Source organism: Neomonachus schauinslandi, chromosome 10, assembly GCF_002201575.2.
Source record: "Neomonachus schauinslandi chromosome 10, ASM220157v2, whole genome shotgun sequence".
NCBI lineage: Eukaryota > Metazoa > Chordata > Mammalia > Carnivora > Phocidae > Neomonachus > Neomonachus schauinslandi.
This window is the reverse complement of record NC_058412.1, coordinates 114,856,334-114,876,315: the sequence shown is the minus strand read 5'-3', so window position 1 is coordinate 114,876,315 and position 19,982 is coordinate 114,856,334. Positions and strand designations below refer to the sequence as shown.

General features: G+C 41.0%; 1 protein-coding gene across 1 annotated transcript in view; it reads left to right on the top strand.

Moving 5' to 3' along the window:
• The window catches only part of LOC110579348 (ubiquinol-cytochrome-c reductase complex assembly factor 1), a 92,963-nt gene that overhangs the window by 49,822 nt on the left and 23,159 nt on the right, over nt 1–19,982 (top strand). The window contains exon 7 of the mRNA XM_044918601.1: nt 2,719–2,827. Within this exon, the coding sequence (XP_044774536.1) occupies nt 2,719–2,827 (109 nt within the window). The remainder of the gene's footprint in view (nt 1–2,718; nt 2,828–19,982) is intronic.

The window sequence follows — 19,982 nt, the reverse complement described above, 5'->3', positions numbered from 1 at the left end:
AAGATCATGTAGTCAGCCTGTCAGATAGCTGAGTTCTCACAAAGCGTTTATTCACCCCTCAGAAGTAGGCAGATTCTCTCTCTTGGGCTTATTCATTCCATTATTCGAATCTTCAGAAACCCTCCTGTTAGAAAGTTCTTTCTTTCAGTGTTCAGTGTTGAGGAATTCTTTCTCCCTCTGTGGCTCACCCATTGGTTCTGATTCTAACTCTTGGACAAATAGTTTAATCACTTGTCTACAATATTTAAGGAAACTCTCCTGTTTTTCTCCAGGCTATATATCTTCTGATCTTTCATCTTTTCCTCTTGTCTCTTAAAATATAATGTTCAAAACTATGGACACTATTCCAGGTAGAATCTGACCTGTGCTGAATGGGACAAAAATTTCACTTTGCACATTTGATACTATATTTCCATTACTGTATCTAAAATCACATTAATTTGGGGGACAACCTCATCATCACCTTGACTTCCTTTGAAGATAATTGTCAACTTAAGCCTGTAAGGCTTTTTCATACATAAATGGGCATGACTCACCTATCCTGTACCACTACAGTTCTTTAAGACCCAAGTGCAGGACCTTAGGTTTACCCCTGTTCAAATTCATTCTGTTAGATTCAGCCCATTGAAACAGTCTGTTGAAGTATTTTTGGCTCATGGTTGGGTCATCCAGCATATTTGTCTTCCTGCCCAGCTTTTTGTCATCTGCAGATTTGATAAGTATGTTTTCTTTTCTCCATCTTAGTCGTTAACAGAGATGTTGAGGCAGGCCAGGCTGGAATCATTCCATTGTACCATACTATTGCTCATAGAGTTTAATGGGCAGGATTAATTGTATATGGAGACAGAATTGTCAGTTTAGATCCAATATTCCATAATTATAGCAGGAAATGTCTTTTGGTGAGTAGTCCTATTGTAGTCGCTTAAAAACTATTAAGTGAGAGATAATAGAAATAAGGATGCTCATTAAGAGTGAGATAAGGGGGCGCCTGGGTGGCTCAGTTGGTTAAGCGACTGCCTTCGGCTCAGGTCATGATCCCAGGGTCCTGGGATCGAGTCCCACATCGGGCTCCCGGCTCAGCGGGAAGCCTGATTCTCCCTCTCCCACTCCCCCTGCTTGTGTTCCTGCTCTCGCTGTCTCTGTCTCTGTCAAATAAGTAAATAAAATCTTTAAAAAAAAAAAAGAGTGAGATAAGGAACTAGTTTGGAAAGTTGATGACCCTGCTTATATTCTTATATATAGTTAAGTATAATATATATTTACTAATTAATAAAATAGAATACAATTCTTATATTCTTATGGAAGGTCTTAAGCAGAGACCTTTATGGACTGATTAGAGGCAATGTGGTATAGGAGAAGAATCCCTTAACTAGCCCTGAGATGTTTTACTCACTTATTTATTTAGCAAATAAATATTAAGTGCCTACTATACTTACTTAAGCCCTGGATATACAGTGGTTAAAAAAAACCAGCCCAGACTCGATCTTTGCCTTCAATGGACCTTACATTCTAATGGGGGAAACGATTCAATAATTACATAGGTGAAATCATAATACTTTCTGTGATCTGTATTCTAGATAGGTACTGTCCAACAAACAATGCGAGTCATATATTGAATTTAAAAGTTTCTAGTAGGGCGCCTGGGTGGCTCAGATGGTTAAGCGTCTGCCTTTGGCTCAGGTCATGATCCCAGGGTCCTGGGATCGAGTCCCGCATCGGGCTCCCTGCTCCTTGGGAGCCTGCTTCTCTCTCTCTCTCTCTGTCTCTGTCTCTCATGAATAAATAAATAAAATCTTTAAAAAAAAATAAATAAAAAAATAAAAGTTTCTAGTAGCTCCATTTAAAAAAGTAAAAAGAAAATAATGAAATTTATTTTAATAATTAATTTTAACTCAGTATATCTGAAATAATATTTCAGCATGTAAGCAGTATAAAAAATTTGAGGTATCTGTATTCTTTTTGTTGAACTAAATCTTTGAAATCTTAAACTTATGCCACATGGCAGTTGGAACTAGTCACATTTTAAGTGTTCAGTAGCCACATATAGCTAGTAGCTTCTCTGTTGGACAGCACAGCACTGTGCCCGTCTTTACAGACTACTTGGTGGTGTTGGGCAAATTACTTTCCTTGTGTAGGACTCCTGTTTTCATTCACTAAAATGAAAGATTTTTTTTTTTTAAAGATTTTATTTATTTATTTGAGACAGAGAGAATGAGAGAGACAGAGAGCACATGAGAGGGGGGAGGGTCAGAGGGAGAAGCAGGCTCCCTGCCGAGCAGGGAGCCCGATGCGGGACTCGATCCCGGGACTCCAGGATCATGACCTGAGCCGAAGGCAGTCGCTTAACCAACTGAGCCACCCAGGCGCCCCAAAAATGAAAGATTTTGACTTGCTTAGCTTCCAACAACTAAGTGTGGGTCCCTTGCATGTATGAGAGCATCTTTTGAGGTGCTCTAAATCTCCATCTTGATCTGGGTGCTGCTTACATAGGTATATATAATATGTAATTTATCAAGCTATACACTTAAGATTTGTATACTTTATAGTATTTGTGTTATACCTCAATGAAAGTTGGGGTTTTTTTTAAATAAGATCACTTCCAGTTTTTTTATTCTGTGTTCTTTGCTGAAATTACTCAGATGAGCTGACCTTCAGTATAAATATGTGATATAAAAAGTGCAAACAGCCAGTTACTCTTTATATCTTCTTCCCACTCAGGATGTGTCTAGTCCGAATGAAGCAGGAAGGCCGGAGTGGGAAATATATGTGTCGGATCATAGTTCATTTTATGTGGGAGGATGTTGAGCAGCGTGGCAGAGTCATGGGGGTAAGTGAAATGCTGTCCCATTTTGGTCCTGGAAAACTCCAATGAGGGATTGCCTGACTTGAGTTGATGTTTTTTTTTTTTTTTAATAAGGGTTTTATTTATTTATTTATTTGAGAAAGAGAGAGATACACATCAACTCTAACAATGGTTACTTTTGGGGGGTTGGAATAGGGAAAAGACACTTGTCTTTACATTAAATGCTTTTTACTTTTTGATTTTTATTCTATGAACATGTATGACTTTTATAATACATACATAAACTGTTTACTCCTCAGTCCGTAGGGAGAACACTGTAATGAAAAAAAAACCAAAATAACCCATTTTGTGACCCCATCTGATGGTTCTGCTTTAGATGATCCTAAGCTGGGAGGCAATGAAATGGGAGAAAACAAGGTTTACAATCTACTAAAATATGGTCTGGACACAAAAATACGCAATATACCCAAAGGAAGATTTATATAAACAACTGTATTCTAATGTTTTAGTTTCGTTTTTCTATTACCATTACATTCTATGTTTATATATATATATATATAAACTATATATCCCCCTTTCTCAGGTTAATTATTAAATGTACTAATGTACATTTTCATTAGATACCTTGCCAAATTATTCTAGGTTGTTAGTGATCAAGGAGCTTGTTTTTCAGTTTCTGAGGACAGTGCAGGCCCGATGCCAGGGTATTTCCATCAGAACAAATTTAGAGGAGGACTGGTTCAAACATTGAATTGGTGTCAAAGGCATAGCATCCTAAAGCTCAATTATTATTTGATTTCCTCCATTCAACAAATCCAACCCTCTTACCACCATTACTTGGGCTTAATAATTCCATTTCCACACACAGGATGTCCTTGCATTGACAAACCATAATATTGTGGGCAAACACATAAAGTCTCCATGGCATGTCAGTCTCCATAGAGGCAGAAACAACGCTAGCTGAATTACCACCTGACATTAGGCAGCATCACACAGAAATCTAAAAGAAAAGCCATTCTAGAACACATAAAACATCAACTCAAGGGCGCCTGGGTGGCTCAGTTGGTTAAGCGACTGCCTTCGGCTCAGATCATGATCCCGGGGTCCTGGGATTGAGCCCCACATCGGGCTCCCTGCTTGGTGGGAGGCCTGCTTCTCCCTCTCCCACTCCCCCTGCTTGTGTTCCCTCTCTCGCTGTCTCTCTCTGTCAAATAAATAAATAAAATCTTTAAAAAAAAAAAAAAGAGTTGATGTGTATCCTTCTAGCTGGTTCCTATATAAATGCAAATTATAAATACGTATTCTTTAACATAACACAAATGGGCTTAACCATACACAGTTTTGCATCCTGGCTTTTTAACTTAATATATATTAGATATGGGTTTTTTTTAAAGATTTATTTTTATTTATTTTTATTTTTTATTTTTTTTAAGATTTATTTATTTTATTAATATGAAAGAGAGAGACAGAGATAGCGAGAGAGAGCACAGGCAGGGAGAAGAGGGAGAAGCAGGTTCCCCGCTGAGCTATGTTATCTATAGAAAATATATACTGTTGGTTTTGTGTGTGTATATTTGATTATACATGATATTGTCCTCTGTGTACTAATAAGCAATTAATATGTACTTAATTTTTTTCACTCAGCAGTATGTCTGGAGATTTTTCTGTGCTGCATGGGAGTTAAGTGGGAGGTCGTCACCCATGTTGTATTTATTGTAATTATTTTCACACACTCCTGTGTCATTGACTAATGGTATCATGTGCTTACTCTGTGTGTAAAAGTGTGGTCTTTGAGGCCAAATCATGGAGATGATGGTTTCCTACTGAGAGGGTATTTCCAAATTCTCATGTCTTTGGAGGAACTGCAAATATAGGAAGCACAGTGGACATGGATTCATCTTAAGATGTCTTCAGTGACATTTACATGCCTTTCTTTGGGACAGTAGACCATTGGCGTTTCTGTTCATTCTAAAAAGAGGATAGCGTATGTCAGAGTTTTAGCTGCTGTCAGCGTCATCATCATTTGTTTTGAGTCAGTGAATACTGACTGTCTTTGTAAGTGTGTTCTTTGGTTCCTTGTTCATTTTTTTCACTGTCAGGCCTTTCTGCTGTCTTTGTTACCCAGAGTGGATCAGCAGCCTTGAAGCTATTCTTGTAGCTGAGTGTCCCACATGCCCTCAGGTACTTATATCCAACTCTGTGGCAGCACCCAGTGGACATACAGGGGTGCTGCTAGTACCAAATCACTTAATGATAGCCAGTGACACCCCCTGGCCAGCCACAGCCTTGGCTGACTGCCGTTCAGTGACACAGTAGCTCTTCTAATTAGTTAGCCTGTTTTTTCTATCACTATTGACTGAACTTGCCTGGGCGTTGGACTGCTAGACCCATGTGGGCCACATGGCTTAATGAGCCATACATTACTGACTCTTGAACTACAGGAACCTTTTAGTTATTAACCCCCCGCCCCCATGAATTTCCTTTGGACCTCCATAAATATCTCCATCACAATCTCCAGCACTTTGAACCTTCTGTGTTACTTTATAATGTTACTTCCACTTGACTGCATGCTTTATAAAGGCAGGAGACCTGTTTTAATCACACATTTTTGCTTACATAGTAAACATTGGATGAATAAATATTGTTGAATGAATGAATACATTGAATCTCAGCCTCTGAAATTCTGTTTTAAAGCCAACTTATCAGATAGATGATGCTTGATTTATTTGTTTCTAGACCATGTGTCCATCAGTGCAGTCCTGTGGGAGTTAGTTTTTCCTTTTCTTTTTTTTCCCTCCATTTTATCCAACCATTTTTCTTTCTGAATTTTTCTAGATACGATGTCTTATAGAGAAGTGTGTTAGATCGGTGTTTCTCACACTTTAATGTGCCTGTAGTCCACCTGGGGATCTTGTTAAAATGCAAATTTGATTCAGTAGGTTGGGGTGGAGCCAGAGAGTCTACATTTCTAGAAAGCTTCAGGTGGCGCCAGTGCCACAGGTGGAGCAGGGTGAGCATGTGGCAGCCACGCTTTGAATAGCAAGGTTTTAGATGATCCATAATGCTCCCCAAGTGCAGACTTGTAAACTCACCTGCATGAAGAGAAATGTCAAGCCCCAGTTTAGTTACAAAGACTGTAAAAGATGGTGATTTAAAAATAACTGATGTTTGGATGAGTTGGGGAATTACTGTTACTGTTTTTCTATTGTAATTGACTTGGTCCCCCCGCACCCCTATTCCAAACTCATGGTATAAACAGGCACCCTTTATACAGGCAAGAAAATTGTATTTTAACCACTTCTGTTATGAATGTGGTTGTGTGTGTAGAGGGGTTCTCAGTCTTGTGTGTGTGTACAACCTAAAGAAATGGGAGTTAGGGACATGTGGTTGGAGAAAGTAGTAGGGAGCCAGTCTGGCCTGGTTCTGACCCTGGCTGCCAAGTCTCTCCTCCTGTGTGCTTCAGTTTCTTTTAAAAATTTGAGTTGGGGGCGCCTGGGTGGCTCAGTTGGTTGAGCGACTGCCTTCGGCTCAGGTCATGATCCTGGAGTCCCTGGATCGAGTCCCGCATCCCGCTTCTCCCTCTGACCCTCCCCCGTCTCATGTGCTCTCTCTCTCTCATTCTCTCTGTCTCAAATAAATAAAATCTTTAAAAAATAAAAAATAAAAATTTGAGTTGTTGGGGTGCCTCAAAAAAATCTGATTTGAAGGTGGTAGTTTGTAAATCTGTCTCTGTGTAATTTGGCATCCCAAGTGTACATCTTTAAGAAAACTTATATAAAAAGTAGAATTTATAAGACTGATCACTGTAGTGGTGATCTTTTTCATGCCAAAGAATTCTTAGAGGCTCTTACTTTGAGTGGAACCACTTGTGAATTAATGGCGAATCAGAAATTTGAATCAAGAACTCCTTTGAAATTAGAATTGCAGTCTCATTTGGTGGGGAAATTTTTATTAAAAAATTTATGCTTTTTATCAGCTTTTTAGGAGCCCAACTATTGTGAAAAACAAGGCAGACTCATATATCATTAGTGAAGCCGGTATAAAATGCAAGTGTTAAATTTGAGGTTACAGAAATCACATCAATAATTTAGAGCGTTCTAACTTAAAAAAAAACACATTATTTGGGATTTAAACATATAAATTAGCTGTGGAAATAAAGTTCATTATATCACCTCATCTGGTCTTGTTTTATTTCATTAACTGGTTCTTAAAAACCTTTGTGAGCTGAGTTGCAGCTGAAGAGGTTGGAGACCATTTTTCCTTGGGCCCTTGCCTCACTCCTGAGTGTTGGTAAGAGTAGAGAACTAAGACTTGACACAGCTGTAAAAACAGACAGGCCTTTGGCCTCAGCACTTTCTCCTGGTGCAGGCACATTTCAGATGTAAATTTCACTTTCTGCCTCTCCTACTAATGAAGTAAGTTTCTTTTGCTGGGTTTGCAGCCAGGTGTGTCCAGTCTTGTGGCTAACCCTGGCGCTTTAGTTAATTTTTCCATTTGTGACATTTCAACCAAACTTAAAAAACAAACATAAAAATTAGCTCAAGGCAGTGGCTCAAAGTGTTAATGGTAACCTTAGGCTGGCTAAACGACTTCCTCTCAGTTCTGCCCTGCCAGACATCTCCACCTTGTGGCTCACAATGAGCAGGTTTAAGCTTTCCAAGCCTTGGAGACTAGGTGGGAAAGCGTATTAAGAAATTACAAGTTTATCCTTATCAATGGTCCCTGGAATGCCAGTTGTCTCATCAGGACTTCAGATGATTTCTTGCTAGCACCATTCCAGAATAAGGATGAGCCTCCTGTCGCCTCAAGGTCTCCTGTCCTCTCTAGCAGAGCTGCCTCCTGGGGTGGTGCAGAGGGCCTAGAAAGAGGTGGAGGAGCTGTGGGCTGAACTGGACTCCTTTGTAAAATTCTACTTTTCTTCTTAGAATCAGCATTTTGCTTTGCAAGGTCCTCTCTGATCACACTCCAGACTACCTTTCCAAACTCATTTCCTCCAGCTCTTCTTGAACTGTAAATATGTGAAACCTTCTAGCCCATGTGCCTGGCACATATTAAGCACTCAGTGAACATCACATTCCAGCCTTGCTTCACATACTCTTCACTCCAGCCAAGCTGAATGCCTTGCTCTTCCTGTCTTGTGTCATTCCCCGTGCGGTACATACAATACGCCACAGCCCCAATTCCTTTACATCCCTCCACCCCATACTGGAAGCCAGTCTCAGTTGTCCCTAGCTGGAAGTACCTTAGTAATTTATATGTACCCATTTTCTGGGTCTTACTGTTTCTCTTTTGTATCATTGTTATTCGTGAGTATTGATTACCTTCCAGGTGAATTCCCCGGGGGCGGGATCCCCTGTATTCCTCTTTGTAGTCTCCAAAGTGCTTATCGTTGCCCCTTGGCTGAATGCATGTCCAGTAAATAACTGACAACAGAAGACTGTTCTGGAAGCCCACTATATGTATTAGAAAAAGTGGGGTGGAGAGGTAGCCCTTTTCATTCTGAGCATATTTGTTTGCTCTGTCTTAAATACTGTAAGAAAAAGAAATGAGAAATTGTTTCCTTTACCCTCAAGTTTTTCTTTCTTTTTCCATGCTTTCCCGTCTTCTAATTGATTTGACTAAAAAAACCCCAACAACTTATACATGAGGCCTTTTATGTTTCTGAACTAACAAAGACTTTAAATCTGTAAAGGTGGTAAAAATAAGAATTATACATACTTTAGTTTTTCTGGAAATTCTCTTCCAGGCCTCTGTAATTCCATTCCCTTCTCCTCCCTACCTCCCCACAGAAATCTTCAAACTCCTCTGTTTTACCATGAGGTAAAAATTTTGCTATACTTTCCATCTCTAGGTCAGAATTAACACTCACTGCTATCCATAGGTACTGTTTTAAAGGCAAGGACCACTCTAAGTTCATAGTTTTGTGGCCAATGATACGAATGGTGGAGTGTAAATACAGAGCAATTCCTTGGGCTTGAGGCCTTTAAAATAAGACATGTTTGTTCCCAGATATCAGTTGTTCTTTTCAAAGTTTTTGAATGTCCTAAGCTGTTGGAGTGGATATTTGTTTATTAGGTGAGAGAAGGCTAAATTCTTAGAAGGCAGAGCAATTTCATTTTGGGATTGGCTCATGAACTTGAGCAGGGTCCAACTGAGATGTATCTTTAGTAGATACATTCCTTTCTCTGTACAAGTTTCATGACCCCAGGTCTCAGGAGGCAGCAAGGGTACATGGAGTGTGTGCTTTAGGCAGTTTTGTGACTTATCAGCTGCCTGGGAGCATACAGCCAGAATGCCGGTCTGATGGCTCAGTTTGCCTGTCCTTCTGGGCAGCATGCTGGACTCACTTCATTTCAGGGATTGTCCCTGAAAGAGAAGTTATAAACCTATCTGAAATTGAAATTAAATAGAGCATGAAACTCCTATCTATGCACATGATGGTTTATCTCTCTCCTGGCCGTTTTTACCTTGAGTTATAGGTTGTGAGTTTCCTGAGGTCTAGTTCGTATTTGTTTGTCTATTCCTCTGGTACCTGAAATGGAGCTTTATCCTTAGTAGGCATTCAGTAAATGTTTCTTGACTGAGTAAATCAGTAAGTGAATTTGATCCTCTTTGTTATCTTCAGTTTACCGTATGGAATTTCTGTAGAAGAAAGACAGTGACCTAATTCTGTTTTCAAAGCCCTGACTGCCTTGGGGCATTGACACTGTCCTGTCTTTCTCTAGGGTACCCTTCTTAAGTACTCTTCATATTAAGTACTCCCAATTCAGCTCATTGTCTCAGAACTGTTTACCTCTCTAACCTATCACTTTTTTTTTTTTTTTTTTGCTTCTCCAGTCCCTTTGGGTGTCCTGTTCCCTTTGATGTCTTTTGTACCATAGTTCTGGTACTGCTTAGAGCTGTGTGCATTGGGCACAGCTAGAGCCATTTTCAGGTGTTGCTAATGGTTCTCCTAAATAAATCTCACTCAGGAGATGGGATAAATAGCTCCATGAAACTGTTCTTCCTGTGTTTCCTGTCTCACTTCTGATGTCGTCACCATCAATCTAGCCCCTCCAAGCTGGAATTCTTAGAGTCCTCCTCACCTCTTGCCTCATCTTCTGCACCCAAATTGTCCTGTCACTTTTCTGCCCAAAATATCTTTGGATTTTTTTTTTTTTCCCTCTCTTCTGTTCCATTGCTTCATATCAACCCTCATCATCTCTCCTTCATTGCACATGGCTTCGTAACTAGTTCTGGACTTTACCCACTCTAGTGAACCCTGTCACCATATAAATCACCAGAGGTTTTTCCAAATTCCACATCTGATCATATCCCTCTGTCTAGAAATCTGAGGGACAAAATTCAAATATTCTTAGCAATGGTACATAGAACGCTTCATTGTTACATAGAATGTTCTTAGAAGATATAGTGTTTAGTATTTAGGAATGAAATGATTTGATATTTTCACATGGTTTAGCAAAAGAAAAAAGGGCATGTGTATGTATATATAGAGATGAAGCAAATGTTAAAAATATTAACAGTTGTGAATCTAAAAATTATACAAGTTTTTCTTGTAGTACTCTTAGAATTTTAAGTACGTTTGAAACTCTTCAAAGTGAAAAATGGAGCGGGGGCGGGGAGTGGGGAGAGAAGAAATCTTCACATTCTAGTCCCAACCCATCTTTCTAGTCTGATTGCCAAGAGACCTCTCTGATACACAGATATCCATGCATGTGCACACATACACACAAACACAGGTTTCACTCATGCCACATTTTCACTGATGCCATGTTCCTTTATGCTTCTGGGCTTTTGTTTATACAGGTCCCTTTGTCTGAAGTGGTCTTAACACCTGTCTTCCCTGCTCGTGGCACTGTGAGGCACACCTGGATAGTGCCTCTTCCACGAAGCTTTTCCCAGCACCCCCCAATAATATTGGTATGTTTGGCCACTCCCTTCTCTGTATTGCTGCAGCACTTTGCACAAACTTCTGTGATAGGACTTACCATGCTGTCCTGTAATTGTGGGTTTGTGTAGGTCACGCCCATTAGATGGGATGAAGAATCCTAGGATTCCTGGTGTCTTAACACGGAGTGCCTAACATGGTCACCCCTCAGATACTTGGGTGGACACAGGTACCTGCTTCTGTTATTAGTGACTGGGCAGCATTGTCTCCCAAATTCTGACTTAATGAATGATCTCTTATCACACCTGGATTCAATTTCTCTGACCACCCTCTCCCCCGAGAAAGTTTCATTTTTCTCTCCCTGCCCTGCCTCTGGGGTTCCTTGACTCTCTCATCATTTATATTTCTAATTCACTTTATAGAATAGATGAACCTTAGAATGTTAGATTGAGTGCCTCAGATATTCTCTGGTTCTGTGGTTCTCAATCTGAAGGGGCTCAGATGTGTATGTATTTTAAAAAGTCTCCCCAGAGGATTTCTGATGTGCATCTCAGAGTAAGGACTATAGATCAGGTCCCACTGGCTCGTTTCTGTGGTGAGAAAATGGGGTCCCAGAAAAGTTCATTGATTTGCCCAAGGCTGTGCAGCTACAAACAGCAGAATGAGGACCCAAACTAGGGTATGCTGATTCCCAGCCCAGTGTCCACTTTACTATACCATGATCCCTTCCCGGGGTGCAGGAGGGGGATCAACTTCGTGGCAGGTTCCTTCTCTCTGGTCTTCTTACCAAGAACTTCCAAAGGCCAAGAGGACAGCTTTTCTGGAGTCTCAAGGCATTCCATTTCTTCAGTGCAGTCCCAAGCCTGAGGCCCCTTTTATTCAGAGTTTCTAATCCGATATGGCAGAGGTTTCCTACTCAGCAGGACTAATAGAGATTAAGGGGGAAAAAAAGGTGAGAATGCTAACAATGTTCTGAATTTGTTTCTTTTTCCATCATTTAGAGTCTGAATGTCTCCACATCGGCTGAATTTGCCTTAAGTTGATTTTACAATTATTTTTCAGAGACTCCGTGGTTGTGTTTTTTTAAGAGTAGAGGAACACCGAGACTGAACACCGTGCTCAGAGAGGCTGGGCCGGGAGACTAACAAAGGCGGTATTATACTGTGCACGGCAAAGCCAGTAAATGAATTCAGGAGACACCTAGATGTGTTTCTCGAGGAGGGCGTGAGGGGGAGGGGTCTGGTGAAAAGGCAGAAAGGTGGGATTAAGATAAATTAAAATGGGGCCAGCATGTTGGATAAGGGGACAGCCCCTTCCTGTTCCCACTGTTGCTTAAGATTTTTCATTCTGCTTAGTTCAAAAGTTAAAACTAGTCCTTAACCATGGACTTCATACTCCTCCATCCCCCACTTTCTTACATAGGAAAAGAACTTCGTTGTAAAGCTATTCTGGCCGGATACAGCAGTGTTTATTATTTGAATGCTGCATCTGTGGGGTGGCTTAGACCATTAAAACTGGAAAGGAGCCTTGAAATAATCTAGACCAGAGATTTTCAAAAGTGAGGTCCCCAGACCAGCAGCCTCAACATCGCTTAGGAACTTGTTAAAAATGCAAGTTTAGGGCCCCACCCTCAATCTGCCGAATGCAACCTGTGTCTTAACAGACTCTCTGGTCAGAGGGCCACTGCTCACCTCTGATCCTGTCATTTAACTAACGGAGAAACTTGCTTGAGGAGAGGAGTAAATTTGTTAGAAACCAACTAAAGAGCAGAACTCGGGTCCCCTGATTGCCAGCTCTTCCTGCTCTCCCTGCTGAGGGGAGCAGGGTGTGGGCATGGGCAGGTGCCCTGTAAAAGTTGAGGATTTCAGCATAATACAGAAACAGTTCACCCATAGTAGTAGCTCACACTTAATGAGAACTTTCTCTTTGCTGTGCACTTTATAAGCACCATACGAATTTGACATTTTACAACAATCTTAACCTATGAGGTAGTATTTCTGTCCTCATTTTATAGATGAAGACACTAGGATCAGAGAGGTTAGTGGATTCATTTCCTATAGCTGCTGTAACAACTTAACACAAACTTGGTGGCTTAAAACAACAGAAATTTATTCTCTCATAGTTCTGACGGCCAGAAATCAGCCTCATGGGGCCACAATTGAGGCATTAGCAGGGCCGTGCTCTTTCTGGAGGCTTTAGGGGAAAATCTGTTCTTTGCCCTTTCCAGCTTCTGGAGGCCGCTGACATTCTTTGGCTTGTGGCGACATCACTCCAATTTCAGCCTCCCTCTTTAAGGGTACATGTGATTACGTTTAGGGCCCACCTGGATAATCCAGGATAACCTCCCCATCTGAAGACTCCTGATCTAATCATAGCTGCAAAGTCCTTTTTTCCCCATATAAGGTACATTCCCAGGTTCCAGGAATTAGGCTATAGATATCTTTTGGGAGACCATTATTCCAACCTACCAGGAAGATAACTTAATCAGTCTTACACAGTAAATATGAGAGCCTGGATTGGAACCCAAACCTGCCAGACTTTTGAGCCCATGCTCTTAATCACTAGTCTGTACTACCTGAAAAGGTCATCACTCAGAACTATGGCTCTAACATAAGCATTAAGATTTTTCACTTAAGTGCTGTTTCCTTCTTCCTCTAACTTACACATTACTTGTCACATAACACTGAACCTCTGAGTCCTTAAGCATGTCTATATGTTGGTCCCGACTCCTTCAGTTAAATTGTTAGCTCCTAGAGGGCAGAGATTGTATCTTTTTCCTTTTTTTAAAAAAAAAAAAAATGGAGTTATAATTCATCTACCATAAAAGTCACCATTTTAAGTGTTTTTTTTTTTTTTTTTAGTAAATTCACAGTGTTATGCAACCATCACCACTATCTAATTCCAGAACATTTTCGTCACCTCAAAAAGAAACCCTGTGCCTATTAGCAGTCACTCCCCATTCCTCTTTTCCCCCAGCCCCTGGCAACCACTACTCTACTTTCTGTCTCCATAGATTTTCCTATTCTGGGCATTTCATATAAATGGAATCATAATATGTGGCCTTTTCTCTCTGGCTCCTTTCACTTAGCATCATGTTTTCATGGTTCATCCATGTTGTAGCGTGTATCAGTACTTACTCCTTTTTATGGATGGTCTGTTGTATGGATATGCCACATTTTATTATCCATTTATCAATTGATGGGCATTTGGGTTGTTTCCATTTTTTTTGGCTTTTATGAATAATGCTGCTGTGAACATTCATGTACAGGTTTTTGTCTGAACATAGGTTTTCAGCTCTCTTGGGCATATTATCTAGGAGTGGAATTGCTGGGTCATACGGTGATGTTATGTTTAACTTTTTTGAGCAATTCACATAGTGCATTTTGTATCAAATTGTTTGAATTTTAGCGTGCCATCCATTGTTATTTGTTTATAATGAAATAACATTTTCATAATATGTAGTCTTAATCATATTTCTCATCTTAACTGCCAAATAAATATTTATACCTACAGTTTTCGATAGTAAAGAGAAGGGATGGGTGGTATGGTATAATGGAGGGAGTTCTGGCCAGCCTGGCCACTCTCTGAGTGAGCTCGAGTAAGTCAAATCACCTCACCTCTCTGGGGAGGAGAGCTAGATGATTTCTAAATTCTCTTCCAGACTTAACATTCCGCAATTCTGTGAGAGTCTGAAAAGCTAGCCTTGTGTTAAATCCCAGAGCTTGTGTTCTGTTTTTTTAGCAGTTCATCATTCTCTGTCTGATTTCTGTTCCCAGACACAAACAAGGTTTTACCCATCTATCCGTCTATTTTATTGTGGTCTGCTAACTTCAGGTACTCTGCTAGGCACTGGAGATACACAGATGATGAAGATACTGTCCCCGCCTCCCCAGTCTTGTAGGAGAAGACAAACGGATAAGCAGGTGATTACAATATTGAGAGATTATGATATTTAAAAATTGCTGAGAAGGCCCAGAGGAGAAAAGCTTGGGGTAGATGACATTTGGGTTGTATCTTTCAGATAAGTGTTTAATAGACAAGAGAAACCTTCAGGGCAGAGGAGCAGTGTAGGTAGAGGCAGAATGGTGTGAGAGGACAGAGCATGTTTGCCTTTGTATGGTGACTTTTTTCCTTTTCTTACAGTGCTGAAAGCAGACTCTCTGTCCAGACTAGCTCCAATTTTGAGATCCTTTTGGGTGTCCAATATTCACAGACTCATTGACTCAGAGGTCTGCAAAAGAACCTATTTTGTGTAAGTCCTGGACACCTATAGATCTTCTTCCCAGTTTTTTAAGGGCACTTCAGACTCAATTTCAGAGTAATGAGGTTCCCCGAATGGCTAAGGAGCCTTGATCAAGATTTGGGTTTTCTCTTAGCATCAGCTTAGTTTGGGCTCCTTGCAAATGCCCTCTGGTCCCCCTGAGGGTTTTAGTTACATAAAATATTAGGAACGTAAAATTTTACGGTATGATCAGCACAGCACAAACTAAATTTCTAACCTTTGACTAGAATCATATACGGAAGGCTTTGTGTTTTAAACTGCCCCCTTCCCAGCCTCCTAGCCTTCATGAGAGGTCATTGTACAGCTCTTTCCATGGTCACTGTTCTCTTCCCTTTTACTGGAGGGCAAAACTAGGGCAGAGAAATAATTTTTATTCACTTCTGAAAGGTTACAGTAATAAAGAAACTCTTGTTAACATCAGAGAACGTTGCAGCCAAGAGTTTTCACAGTCTGGCATTGTTTATTTTACATGTAATTTGGAACCTTCTGCACTCTTAAAAATATTGGCACAAAAATGTTTTAACTGTTGAAGTACTTCACTGCATGCGGCAGTATGCGGTGTCAGAGGGGCAGCAGGGCTCTGGAGAGCCATTTGCCCTGTTCCTATTAGAGAGAAAAACAGTGTTAAGCGTGCATGTGTATGTGTGTGCACATCCACATCCACTCAACTGTAGATGAGTCTCTCTGCAGTTAGAATTTAAGAACTTTCTCTGTCCTGATGAACTTATGTTTCCCTTTATTTAACGATGAGAATGGTATAACAATCCTCCTTCCCCATTGCCATGGCTTCCAGAAAGTACAGAGCTTCCCTTATTTAGGTATTTGATATAATTTTTCATTATCCTCTTTCTCTCACACATACACTTTATTAACGCTTTTCTTTACCTTTTCTTTTCTTTTTTTTTTTTTTTTTTCCTTTTTGGTGGAGATGTCTACTGTGGGCCCAATTCTGGCAGGCATTTTATAGATCTCATCTCCATCACAAATTGCCTGGCTAGAGGTGAGTGTGCCCATTTTGCAGCTGAGGAGAACTGAGGGGCAGAAAAGTTAAAGAACTTGGCTGTGGCCACCACAGTGAGTCTCAAGTCCAGATCTGACTGATTTTCAGACTTTTGCTCTTTTGGCCATAGCACGTGCCTTTTTTTATAAGCCAACTTGAACCTTTTTTTGGAAGTAGGTAGAATACAAGAACAAGTAAATGAACTAATGGCTAACCTATCCATTTATAAGAACAAAGTCATTTGTGTTGATCAAGATAGTAATACACAGAAGTATCTGGCTCCATCAAAGTGGTTTTTTTTTTTTAAGATTTTATTTATTTATTTGAGAGAGAGAAAGAGAGCACACAAGCCGGGGGAGGAGCAGAGGGAGAGGGAGGAAACAGACTTCCTGCTGAGCGTGGAGCCCAGTGAGGCCCATCCCAAGACCCTGAGATTACGACCGGAGCGGAAGTCAGACGCTCAACCAACTGAACCACCCAGGTGCCCCCATCAAAGGATTTTTGTTGTTGTTGTTTTGTTAGGTTGAAATTAAGATTTGAAAACAATTACAGAAGGATCCCATGCTGGAGTGGTGATGGGGCTTCCATAGTTCCAGGCTCAACTTTGCTCCTAAAGTTTGGAGGATCTTCTCTTTCCCCCATCTGCTTCTTGTCCTGTGGGCTTAAAATAGAGCTATTTATATTAACCTTGCTAAGACCCAGGGATTCCCCAAGGCTGATCGTGCTCTCCTTGTGGACAGTGGCCTGCTGCTGCATAAGCTCTTCTTCCTTCAGATCTTTCTTCCTTGGCCTCCAGAGTGGAGCCTTGGCAAAAGAGGCAGAGGTTACCCCCACCAGCTGGGCTGTGTAGAGCTGTCACCAAGCCAGAACCTTCTCCAGGGATCTTCAGCAGGGCCTCCTTCCTCTGCAGGAGTTCTCCTCTGGCTCTGAGAAAAGGACGCTCTGCTGTCATGTATGTATGTGTTTAACTTCCCAAGCACTTACCTCCCATTAAATGGGCTTTGGAGCCAGACAGACCTGGGTTTTGATCATGCTATGCCATAATGTGGCCTTGAGACCCTGGGCAAGTCTCTTTACCTTTCATTGTCTCCATTTCTTTCTCTGTAAGGTAAGTCATACATAGTGTGTGACTTTAGCAGTATGGTGCTAGTAAAGACTTAGTACAATGCTTGGCACATAAATGGGCACTGTTTGGACCCTTTCTATATAGCACCTAGCATCGGCTGCTTTATTTCAAAACGATTTATGTCCACATCTGTCATGCTTCACTGGCTTCTGACTTTCTGGAGGACAGAGATCATATCTTTCATCCTTGTATCGCCGGTTCTGCCTGGCACAGGTCATGTTCATTGCAGGCCCTCAGTCGATGTTGGCTGAATCTGTTAGGATGGTTTGGACAGGGCAGGGCGGCCATGAATGTTTTAGTTTCTCCATCTGAACCTGGGGAAATAGTAACTCCTTATTTTGGAGCCTTTGAGGACAATTTAAAATGATATGTGTGAAGTGTTTGGAGCCCTTTGAAAGGAGGGTACTGGGGAAATTAATGGTGTTTTTGCTGTTCTTGGGAAAGCCCTTTGTGGTTCCCAGCGAATAAATTACTTGGAGTGAGTTTTCTAACACCTCCTACTCTGCTCTGTTCACTAAGGCTTTTTTTTTTTTTAAATAACTGCTGTAATGCTTCTTTTGCTCTGACTTATAAAGATATATATTTTTGGTTTTGGACTTTTGACCCCTTTCTGCTCCCAGGAGAGAAATTTCTATCAGAATAATAAAAGGTGTAAACTGTGTGTGTTGCCCCTTTTGTGGGCCTTGGGCAGTTCAGCTGCTGGGGTTAAGAATCAGCAGGCATGTGGTTTGTGCCTGGTTATGGGGGAAGTAGGAGACCATTCCCATTAAGCATTCAGTGGCATTCTCAGTGTCCCCCACACTACTTCTTTCATTCCTGTCCTATGCCCTTTTGCTAAGATTCTTTGGATTTCAAATGAATTCTAGTGTCTTTGGTATTTTGAGTACAGATAATTTATGGCTCTACCTCTTCTCTTTCAAAGACAGAAGGTGTTTATCATCTGCTGTGCTTTAGGTCCCAAGCTGAGTTGCCTGCCAAAAAAGATCCTCCTTCTAGAGGAAGGAGAGGATGGGAGAGTTGAAAAACCACTCACTAGTTTTAGAGTCAAAAAAGTAAGGAATTAAACTTGGTTTCACCTTTAATCAACAGACTCAGGTGAAGAGCCTGGACCAGATTATTTCTCTCTCTCTTTTTTAAGATATTTATTTATTTACTTTTAGAGAGAGAAAGAGTGTGGCATTTTCACTGGGGCTTTCTATAAATTGTGTCTTCAGCAAAAGGAATGATTGCAGTAGCCCTGTGGGGAGCTCTTAGGGTATGGCAAGATTGTTAGTGCCCCTCACTCTGTGTCCTACCAGAAGGTAGGCAGCTATCTGCTCTTTTCTCCTGTGGGTTTAACCCTGCACTGGGCACTACCTCTGCTCAGGACTGGATGACTACGTGAAAAAGTTCTGGAAGCTAAGGCATCACACCGGGGTGTAGTAGCCATAGACATTGGTTATAACCGCCCTGGATGTGCTTTTGAGTATTTCTGGATCCATTGGTAAGGCAGTTATAATAGTTCTCTTCCCGTTTCCCTAAAATGGTGGGTGAATAATCCTGTGGTGATAGTTAGACCTGAAGGGGCCTAGCTGGAAAGCAGGGACTTCTTTCTCCACGTCGATGCTATCTGTTTAGCTGCTCTTTTCTGAGTGGCAGTGATATGGACCATAAATGTAACATGTCTGGTCCTCAAAGGAGCAGAGAAGCCACAACCACTCTCTGGACTTGAGCTGCCTTACTTGACACTTAGATCCAGGCCTGACCTCTTACCTCAACTCACCATTGGCTGCTTCACTGATCCCCTGCCTCTCGACTCTCTTCATCTCAGATGCATCTTGCAAATCATTCAATAGCCTGGCTCATCTTCTTAAACACTGCTTATGTCAAATACTCAATAAAATTACCATCTAACATTCTATGTATTTTATTTTGCCCTTTCCCCCTTCCTAGAATATAAGCTCTAGGAATTCAAGTATTATCTCTCTCCCTTTTTTTTTTAAGATTTTATTTTTAAGTAATCTCTACACCCATTGTGGGGCTCAGACTCACAACCCTGTGATCAAGAGTTGCATGCTCAACTGACTGAGCCAGCCAGGTGCCCCTGTATTGCCTCTTGTTTATTGCTGTAGCCTAAACTCCTAGAATAGTGCTTGGTGGATGGTTAACACTGACTATATATTTATTAATGATGAAGGCACTATTGAATTTTTTTTCTCCTCCAGGTCCAGCAGCATTATTAATTTTATGGCTCTGTTAAGGATTGTTTTACTCATTTGTTTATTTATTTATTTTTTGATGTGTTGGATTTAATTTATTTATTTTCTCATTTATTTATTTAGGGAACATTTTTGTCCCTCACCATGTGCTAATCCCCAAATGCTCTTGGTAGAGAGTGCTCCAGAGAGAAATGATCTTACAGGGCTTATATGCCAAAAAGAGAAATGAGGTTGAATCTTTCCTAGGTTAGGTTCTAAACTAAATAGATGAACAACTAAGATTGGGAATTCACCTGTTTTTTGTTTAGTTGTATTTTTGCTGTAGACTTTCTAGAGAAGCTGGCCCAGCACAGGGCTGAGTGTGATGGCAGGATGGGGCTGGAAACTAGGCAGCCCCTAGGCGCCGAAGGGAGGGATGTAGACTGGCAGCCCTCTGCCCAGGTGGAGGAATTGGTTGGGTTTGTAACCAGCTTTCTAAGGCAGAATCAGAGTGGTTGAGAGTCCTTGGTCACCAAAGCCAGACTAGGCTCAGATCCTAAACCAGCTGTGCGACCTTGGGTAAGGACCTTAGTCTCTGTGCCTCCATTTTTTCTCTGTAAAATAGGAATAGCTATAGTACCTACCTCACCTTACTTACAGCATTGTGGAGGTTTAAGTAAATTACTACGTGTGAGGCTTTCTGAAC